The sequence below is a fragment of the Piliocolobus tephrosceles genome, chromosome 14, assembly GCF_002776525.5.
Source record: "Piliocolobus tephrosceles isolate RC106 chromosome 14, ASM277652v3, whole genome shotgun sequence".
Classification (NCBI taxonomy): domain Eukaryota; kingdom Metazoa; phylum Chordata; class Mammalia; order Primates; family Cercopithecidae; genus Piliocolobus; species Piliocolobus tephrosceles.
The window spans coordinates 783,737-793,302 of record NC_045447.1 but is presented as its reverse complement, the minus strand read 5'-3'; the positions used below and the strand labels follow the sequence as shown (position 1 = coordinate 793,302).

Below are 9,566 nucleotides of genomic sequence, written 5' to 3'. Positions count from 1 at the left end.
GAATCTCGATGTTGCCGCTGGTGGGTGCAACGTTCTCTAAGTGTGCTTGTGTCTAGCTGGTATTATATAAATACATGTCGGGATTTACATCTTGCTGATTGTCCATTAGTTCTATTATTGAGAAGAACGCTGGTGTCATCGTGAATGTGTTTACTTCTCCTTTCAATTCTGTCGTGTTTTGCTTCCAATATTTTATTTTATTTTTAATTTTTAATTTTATTTTTTGAGACAGAGTCTTGCTACAGCTTCCCAAGTAGCTGGGATTACAGGCGCACACCACCACGTCTGGGTAATTTTTGTAGTTTTAGTAGAGATGGGGTTTCACCACGTTGGCGAGGCTGGTCTCGAATTCCTGATATCAAGTAATCCACCTGCCTCTGCCTTTCCAAGTACTGGGATTACAGGCGTGAGCCAACGCACCTAGCCCACTTATTCTTTTAATCTTTTTTTGTTATTCAGATGGGATAATCTCTGCTGATCTGTCTTCATATTTACTGACTCTTCTCCTTGCCATCTCCATTCTGCTATTGAGTCTACTCAATGAAGTTTGTTTGTTTTCTCAATTTTGGTTATTGTGTTTTTTGGTTCTAAAATTTTCATATGGTTCTATTTATTTGTTGAGACTCTTTTCTTCTTCTTCTTCTTATTATTTTTTTTTTGAGACAGCATCTCACTCTGTAACCCAGGCTAGAGTGCAGTGGCAGGATCCCAGCTCACTGCAGCTATGAACTCCTGGGCTCAAACGATCCTCCCTCCTCAGCCTCCCAAGCTCAAGCAATCCTCCCTCCTTAGCCTCCCCAGGAGCTGGGACCACAGGCATGTGCCACCGTGCCTGGCTGATTTTTGTTTTTTTAGTAGAAATGGGGTTTCACCATGTTGCCCAAGCTTCTCTCAAGTAATCCATCCGCCTCGGCCTCTCAATGTGCTAGGATTCCAGGCATGAGCCACCGCACCTGGCCTTTGCTGAGACTTTCTATTCTAACATTTTAAGTGCTGATGATGGCTCAGTTGGGCACTACTATAATAGCTACTTTAAAGTCTTCAGGCCGGGCATGGTGGCTCACACCTGTAATCCCAGCACTTTGGGAGGCCAAGGCAGGAGGATCACTTGAGGCCAGGAGTTCTGGACCAGCCTGGTCATTCCCAGAACCACCACTGGGGGGCATACGTGCAGCTAGACCAGAGGGTGCCCCAAAATCTTGGAGAAACACTGACCTTGGACCAACAGCCACTGAGGCTGAAACTAAAACAGCAACATCCACTGGAAGACTCCTAGTCTCATATTAAGTAAGATTCAAAATATTACAAACCAGGCCAGGCATGGTGGCTCCTGCCTGTAACCCCAGCACTTGGGGAGGCCAAGGCACGTGGATCACCTGAGGTCAGGAGTTCGAGACCAGCCTGGTCAACATGGTGAAACCCCCGTCTCTACTAAAAATACGAAAAATTAGCCAAGCGTGGTGGCGGGCGTCTGTAATCCCAGATACTTGGGAGGCTGAAGCAGGAGAATTACTTGAACCCGGGAGGTGGAGGTTGCAATCAGATGAGATTGCGCCACTGCACTCCAGCCTGGGCAACAGAAAGAGACTCTGTCTCAAAAAAAAAAAAAAAAATTATAAACCAGAATTTCATTTCTCCACACCCAAAGAACTGAGAAACCTGACCAGCAGGGAAGAGGCCATCAGCAGACACCGGGGTTGAGAAGACATTCAAATGAAAGACTGACCAAAGTTGTTTTTTAAAATTTTACTCATTGGCGCGATCTCAGCTCACTGCAAGCTCCGCCTCCCAGGTTTATGCCATTCTCCTGCCTCAGCCTCCCGAGTAGCTGGGACTACAGGCGTCCGCCACCTCGCCCAGCTAGTTTTTTGTATTTTTTTAGTAGAGACGGGGTTTCACCGTGTTCGCCAGGATGGTCTCGATCTCCTGACCTCGTGATCCGCCCGTCTCGGCCTCCCAAAGTGCTGGGATTACAGGCTTGAGCCACCGCGCCCGGCCTGAAAATTTTTTTCTTGAGACAAGGTCTTGCTCTGTCACCCAGGCTGGAGTGCAGTGGCATAATCTTAACTCACTGTAGCCTTGAATTCTCGGGCTCAAGTGATCCTCCTGCCTCAGCGTCCCAAGTAGCTGACACCACAGGCATGCACCACCACCATGCCCCATTAATTTTTTTTTATTTTTTTGTAGAGACAGATTTTGGGGCACCCTCTGGTCTAGCCGCACGTATGCCCCCCAGTGGTGGTTCTGGGAATGACCAAGGTTGGCTACTCAAGTCAGTTGTCTGGGTGAGTTAGAGTGAGACACACACAGACACACTTCGCAGGCGCACCTGAGGGTTTGGGGGCGTTGGGGGTGGTTTTCGGGTACTTCTCAGCTCCCGGGCTCCCCAGACCTCCCTTCCCAGCCTTCAGACCAGAAAGCAGGGGTAACAGAGCACACAGAGACATAGGAGATTCCACAGCGGAAGAGGAGCTGACCCGCCTGCGGGCAGGCACCAGGACAGGGGCAGGGAGCCACGGGGGCCATCTTGCCCCTTTCAGTGTCAGGTTGTATGTCTGCTCTCTTCTCCCCCCACAGAGGCAATGCTAACAGCAGAGGTGTGACTGCCACAGCTCCCTCCACCACTGCGATGATGTCTCCATATTTATTCCTGCTCATGGGGGTTTTACCATACAGACAGGAGTCACACCTGTGATTCTTGCCCTTAGAAGCTCCCGCATCCCAGGCCGGGCACAGTGGCTCAAGCCTGTAATCCCAGCACTTTGGGAGGCCGAGACGGGCGGATCACGAGGTCAGGAGATCGAGACCATCCTGGCCAACACGGTGAAACCCCGTCTCTACTAAAAAAATACAAAAAACTAGCCGGGCGAGGTGGCGGACGCCTGTAGTCCCAGCTACTCGGGAGGCTGAGGCAGGAGAATGGGGTAAACCCGGGAGGCGGAGCTTGCAGTGAGCTGAGATCCGGCCACTGCACTCCAGCCCGGGCGACAGAGCAAGACTCCGTCTCAAAAAAAAAAAAAAAAAAGAAGCTTCCGCATCCCAGCAGGAAGTCCCCACACAACCCCCAGACCACATCTCAGGTCTCAGGTCTCAAGGGTGGTCGCTCTGCTGGGTGCACATCCGGCCACGGGGCCGCCTGGGGGCTCCTTGGGGTTGTGTGGTGAGCGTGGATGTGCAGGCCTGGGCGTCTGCACTTGAGAGCAGGACCGGCTAGAGCAGGGCAGGTCGCCGGGGCAGGCGGGGGCCTCCTCCCGTGCCGTTCCTGGGTAGCCACAAGAGTGCGTCCAGGCAGGTGGCAGGCGACACTCCATAACCATGCGAAGTGTGACCTGGTCACTTGGAACAGCTGGACCAGTTGCATCTTCCTCCTTAGCAATAAGCCTCATGAGCATCAGATCCTTCTGGGAAGGCCATCGTGCGATCAGGCCACACCCGGATTAGCAGGCATGGCACAGTGGGCAGGAAACACCCTCAGAAAAGGTGCCGGGGGAGGGGCTGGGGCTGGACGGACTTGTGCATTCATCAGTCACAATACTTCAAGAGCTGTCACCAGATTACCTTCCAAAAAAAGGCTGTAACAGGCCAAGGCAGGAGGATTGCTTGAGGCCAGGAGTTTGAGACTAGCCTGGGCAACACAGTGAGACCCTGTCTCTACAAAACATAAAAGAATTAGCCAGGCGTGGTGATGCCTGTAGTCCCAGCTACTCGGGAGGCTGAGCAGATGGGAGAATCGCTTAAGCCCAGGAGGTCAAGGCAGCAGTGAGCCCCAGCGCGGGTGACAGAGCAAAACCCCGTCTCAAATTAAAAAGGGGGTTACCTTGTCGCTTTCATTGGCCTTTCTATGATTCCTGATGGGATGAGGACTTTCTTCGTGGAATTACTGGCCAGTTTCCGGCTCTGTGAATGATCTCTCCACATCTCTGCTCACTTTCCCCTATTGGCTTTTGTCATTTTCTTTAGCAATATATAAAAGCACTTTAAATCTTAAGGACTTTAATCGCTCCCATGTATGGCAAATATTTCTTATTTCTTTCCCAACTATTTCTGGCTGCTGCTGCTATTTTTGTATTTCAAGGGAAGTGAGGGCAGGTGCAGCAAAGTACCCGAGGTTGCCCTGGTCACCAGCCCCCCGGCCTGGCCCAGCCTGCCTCTGCGTGGGGCCACCTCCTTCCGTTGGCACTTCTGCGTCTGCGTCTGCTCCCAGGGCTGCTGCCTTCGATGTCTCTTCCTCCTTTCATTTCTCCTGCTGGTTATGGCATGAGGAATGGAACCTCATGGACCATATATAATACCCCCCAGGCCTTACTCGCTCCAGCAGACCCTACGGACCGGACTGTGTGGGACAGGCCGGCAGCCACAGCAGCCACCAGATGGGCTGGGACTGCAGGGACCCTGTTAGGGCAGGGACGGGGGAGTGTCTGGCGGTTCTGGGACTCTGAGCTCAGGTGACGGATGGATGTGCCTTTCCGGACTGCAGGTGACGGACGGACATGCCTTTGGAGCACTGCAGTGTGTGGGCACGTGGCAACCTCGCGTGCTGTCCTACTTTGAGGAGCGCCACCCTTGAGGCCTGCATGGCAACATCAGCAGATTCCAGGCAGTGGCGACTTGTCTCATCAACTCTGCAGAAAGGAGACTCGAATCCCTCCATGCTTTCATGATATGTCACTTTCAAATAGTATGGGCCACGGAATAACAGAAAGTCTACAGGCATTTGGCATTTACCTAAAACTTTATACATTCAAATTGGCACCAAAACCTGCCTCCTCCCGGACTCCATCTGGAATGTCCCGGAGGAGCTGGAGGTGGCTGATGGATGTGTGACCGCTCCCAGCACCCCGGGCCTCAAGCCTGCTAGGCTGTGCCAGGCTGTGCAGCCTGCCTCTGCGTGGGGCTGGCACACCTGGCAGGCCCCCTGACCCTGACCCTAGCCCAGCTGATACCTGCTGTTCCGTCCCCCAGCCACAGGGCAGGGAACCAGCTGGTAGCCAACCTGGCTGCGCCCAGTAGTGGTTTGGACCCTGGGGACACCTGAGGTTGAGAGAGTGGCCCCCATCTGTGACCACACTGCTGCTGCACACACAGGGTGGCCTGAGGGAGCAGACAGCCCTCTCCCTGGTGCCCTCAGGCGGCAGGGGGAACGGGCTGTCTCTGCTCTCCCCTCCAGACCTGGTGTGGCCCCTCTGAGACTGCAGACCCCCCCAGCCCTCCTGCAGCTCCTCTCCATCCCCTCCCATGTCGGCCCCCCGGCTGTGCCCTGAGGGGTGGTCTAGTGGCCCAGCTCCAACTCTGTCTAGGCAGGAAGGCCCTGCAGCAGTGACCTCAGAGGAGTGGGCCCAGAAGCTGGGCCTGGGGAGGTCCCTGGAGAGCACTGAGAGGACAGACCCATGCGGCGGCCGAGGTGGAGGATCAGGTTTAATGGTCACTATGAGGGGTATCGTACACCGTTCCGAGCCCGGCCCCCGCCCCAGCCCTCCCTCAGCCGGGAACACAGCCAGGTGCCCTCAGACCCCTGGCTCTGCACAAGGGGGTCCTGCCCCCTAGCCCCAGCTATATACACGAGAGCCCATCCTGCCGGCCGTGGACGAAAGCTGGGAGCTCCTCCGAGTCAGGAGCCCCTACAGTCCACCAGCTGCGCAGCCGGGTCCAGGGGCCCACTGAGGTACCGGTGAGGTTCCTGAAACCCAGGACCCAGCCCCAGCCGGGCCCCTGCCAAGCCCCAGGCCTCTGTGCTGGGATGGAGCCTCCAGATTGAGGCTGGTAAAAGCTGAACTCAACAGCAGCAATGAGAGTGCTGGGTGGGCTTGGGGGGATGGGGAGCAGGCCCCACCCGGAGCCTCCTCTGAAGGAGGGGACGCTGCGCCCTTCTCTCCTGCTGCCCAGACCGTCCCTGCCGGGTCTGGCGCCGGCTGAGGTCTGAGTAAGCAGGGAGAGGGGGTGGCAAGAGAAGTGGAAGTGAAAGCACAGACAGTCGGAGACTTGGCCAGTGCAGACAAAGCCAGAGACTCGGCCAGTGCAGACAGAGCCAGAGACTCGGCCAGTGTAGACAGAGCCAGGCTGGGCAGCCCGGCGACACTGGCCCCACGCACACGGGCCACCCTGGTGCTGGTGATCGATACGGCAGGGAGGGGGTGGGCAGGGAGGGTCCTGAACACATGTGGGCTGCTGGGCTGGGGTGCCTATGCTGTAACTAGCAGCATAGTGCTTAACTAGTTAACAAGAAATGCTGCTTCCCTTTGAACTGTTTCGGGGGTGTAGAAATTGCACTTATTTCTATGAACCCCATGGAGGGGATTCCCAAAGCCGAGCCTCCAGGCGAGGCATGGCAGGTCAGTGCCTGGCCGCTGAGCATCCACGGGCCATGGGGCGGGATCCTCCCGGCCCCCAGGGACTGAGGCCTCTGTGGCCATGGGTGCGGTGAGGACCGGAACCCACGGGGGGAACCTGAGCAACGTCTGAGGTGCCCTGAAGTGGCTCCAGGCAAGACCAGAGCCGCACAGTCCCGGGGAGCACGAGGCGACCCAGCCCCAGGTCCCTGTGCAGAGGGAGTGGCCTGATGGCGACTGGGCGGAGGCCTCTGCCCCTCACAAGACGTCGTCAAAGTCCAGCAGCTTCGAGTGCTGGCGGCTCTTCCAAAGGCGATACAGCCGGAAGTCAAAGTACGTCTCGATCATCTGCTTCCCTGGGCGGAGTGGGGGCAGGAGGCTCAGGCCTGGCCGGCAGCCTCGGGATCCCGCCCACCGAGGCCCCACAGCGGCTGCAGAGCTTGGGCCCAGCCTGGGTCACTCACCTTGGGCTGAGAGCTCCAGGGGTGACTCGAAGGTGACCCTATAAGGAGTCATGAGGGTCCTGAGGTTCTGGAACAGCTGGAAGAAGTGGGATGCTGTGAGTCTGAGGCAGAGAAACGGGGAAGGAGGAGGGGGGAAGAGATGGGGAGCAGGGCCCACCCTCTTTTCTCAGACCCCCCAAACCTGGCTGCGCTCAGGCAAAAGGGATTTCTAGGGGAATGCCCGGGGCAAGGAAAAAAAGTGCCAGGAAACATGGAAGGCCCTGCCCTGTCTGTCCACATCGGGGGTCTCCAGAGGCCTGGGGTGGGGCCTGGGAGTCACTGTACCTTCTCCCCATTGGGGTTCCCCAGAATGTAGCAGCCCATGATGTGGATGACGTTCGGCTCTGGGTTCACTTTACTCATCAGGCGGCTCAGCCGCTTCCAGAAGCTGGTGGAGAGGGGCGGGTCACCCAGTGGCAGGGGACAGGCACCCCGCTCCACAGAGGGGACCGTGGGGGAGGGACGCTCCAGGGCCTGGACTCTGCCTCCAGCCCTCCCCGTGCCCAGGGCACACGGCTTCTCACTGAATCATGTCCTCTTCCTTCTCCACTTTGGCAAAGGTGGCCACCTTGTTCTTGAGCAGATAGAGGTGTCCAGGGCCTCCCTGTAAGAAGCTGTGGTCAGGCACCTGCTCCTCCTTACTCCCCCTCTCCCACACACATGCACACACGCACACACGTGGGAGGCGTTTTTGGTTTTCCTCTCCTGGCCATGTCTCTTCTCCTTGATCTCCCCCTCCATCTCTTCCCCTTGGTCTCCCCCCCCCCCATGCCTCTTCCCCTTGGTCTCCCCGCCCCCACCACATCTCTTCCCCTTGGTCTCCACCTCCCACGCCTCTTCCCCTTGGTCCCCCCGCCAGATCTCCTCCCCTTGGTCTCCCCGCCCCATGCCTCTCTTCCCCTTGGTCTCCCCAAACTTGACCTCTTCCCCTTGATCTTCCCCCACCCTGCCACGATTCTCCTCCAGGACCAGAGAAGAACACTGAGCCCCACCTGGCAGAAAATCAGCATCTTCCAGATCTTGGCTCCCTTGTGGTAGACGTTCAGCTTCCTCTCTATTTCCTCTGTGGGAGAGTGGGTGTGAGCGCTGTGGCTCCCACCCCAGCCCCAGGGGTACCCCCCACCTGTGTCTGCTCGCCCAGCCCCAGGACCAGCAGACAGGGGCCAATGAGACACATACCAAGGATGTCCTCGAAGGTTGCGTGCTCATGGTCCTGGGGACAGACACAGGCCACAAGGCCACATCAGGGCTGCGTCAGAGCCAGCAGCGTCACAGCCTGTTGGGGACCTGGGGTGCCAGCGCTGGCCCAGGGTGGGGCTGCAGGAGGGGATCTGTGGGGGCAGGCCTGGGGCGGGACTCACGTAGAGGATGGGGATGATGGAGGGGTCGTCCCGGCGGATGATGGTGGGGATGTACTCAGCCTTGGGCACCTTGGAGGAAATGAGCTGGGGAGACAAAGAGCTGCTCAGGGGCCCCAGGCCCATCCAAAAGCCGAGGGGCTGTGGGAGCCCCCATGAGGCTACCTTCTGGCTGCCAGGCAGCCCAAGGGTACAGCCCTGTGAGACCCCCTCCCACAGGCAGCCAGAGAAGGCTGCGTGGTCCCAGGCAGAGCTGGCTGGGCTCTTGGGACAGGGCCAAGTCCTGCTGGCCTGCAGAGGAGCAATGCCTGGGCTGGGCCTCACCATGACCTTTGGTGGGACGAAGCCCTCGGTGTCGCACGCCACGGCCTCCAGGCCCTTCTCAGTGTCCCAGTCCAGATCCTCGAAGGCCTCGTCCAGTGTGCAGTGGGAGCTCTGCAGGTCACTGCCTGGGAAGCAAGAGGGTCACCAAGACAGCAAGCCTGGCAGCACCTCCCGTCCTGGCCACAGCCCCAAGGCCCACAGGGCCCGAAAGGTCCGTCCTAGAGGGTCCTCCAAGCAAGTGGGAGGACTATGCAGAGGCCGCTGCCAGCCCAGCAGGACAGGCCTGCGGACACCACTGGGTAGCGGCCTGATGTGGGGAGGGAGACCCTGGTGCCAGGCTGGTGGAAGGCGCGTGCAGGCATCAGCTCCAGCCAAGTCGGCAGGGCGCCTGGGAGGGAGTGGGGGCGGGCACCGCAGTCCCCTGCCCCTCAAGGCCTCTTGCGAGTGGCAGTGGGCACGGCCCTACAGGCGCCCCCGGCCAGCACTGCAGCAGCCGTTAAGTGAGCCCCATTTTTGAGATCGGAGATGCTGAGGGCGTCCCCATCTCACAAATAGGTAAACCAAGGCTCAGAGTGCAAAAGCGCAGCCCAGCGGCCCTGGCAGGGGACCCCCAGCAGGGGTCTAGGGTCTAGGGGAGGCTCTGGGAAAGGTGGGCGGGCCTGTGCGGGGCACCTACTGTCTCGGGAGTCGTGGGAAGTGTCGGCTTTCATGGGGGTGGGGTCGCTCCAGGACCGGCTGAAGCTCCGCTCGCGCCGCTCAGCGAACGCTGCAGAGAGCAAAACTCGCATTAGCGAGCGGGCAAGGCGGGGCCTCGGGAGACTCAGGCCCCAGGCAAGGGGACCACCCGGGCCCTCGGCAGAGGAAGCTGATGTGGGTGTAGCCTGAGGCACATGAAGCAGACACGGACCAGAGACTCGGTTGGTTCAGGGGCAGGATCAGCGAACACTGGGGCGGGGCCAGAGGCGGAATCTGGGAGAGGAGGAGCCTGTGTCGGGCTGGGGGCGTGACTGGGAGGGGAGGAGCCTGTGCCGGGCTGGGGGCGTGCCTGGGAGGGG

General features: G+C 58.3%; 1 protein-coding gene across 1 annotated transcript; it reads right to left on the bottom strand.

The window, feature by feature from the left end:
• Window positions 1-5,397: 5,397 nt before the first annotated feature.
• NSMF (NMDA receptor synaptonuclear signaling and neuronal migration factor) lies at window positions 5,398-9,314 on the bottom strand. The gene is made up of 9 exons (XM_026457513.1): window positions 9,188-9,314; window positions 8,512-8,636; window positions 8,191-8,274; window positions 8,009-8,042; window positions 7,822-7,892; window positions 7,354-7,433; window positions 7,115-7,217; window positions 6,791-6,866; window positions 5,398-6,682 (listed from the first exon to the last, which is right to left on the bottom strand). The coding sequence occupies exons 1-9, from the start codon at window positions 9,297-9,299 to the stop codon at window positions 6,585-6,587; spliced, it is 783 nt and encodes a 260-aa protein (XP_026313298.1). The 5' UTR covers window positions 9,300-9,314; the 3' UTR covers window positions 5,398-6,584.
• Window positions 9,315-9,566: the final 252 nt, after the last annotated feature.

Excerpts from the sequence above, each read along its gene's own strand:
- NSMF (XM_026457513.1), bottom strand. The coding sequence starts at position 9,299 with ATGCGAGTTTTGCTCTCTGCAGCGTTCGCTGAGCGGCGCGAGCGGAGC. Across the intron at positions 8,637-9,187 it reads TTCCCACGACTCCCGAGACA|GCAGTGACCTGCAGAGCTCC; the intron begins GTAGGTGCCCCG and ends CTTGCTTCCCAG. Across the intron at positions 7,893-8,008 it reads AACCTTCGAGGACATCCTTG|AGGAAATAGAGAGGAAGCTG; the intron begins GTATGTGTCTCA and ends ACTCTCCCACAG.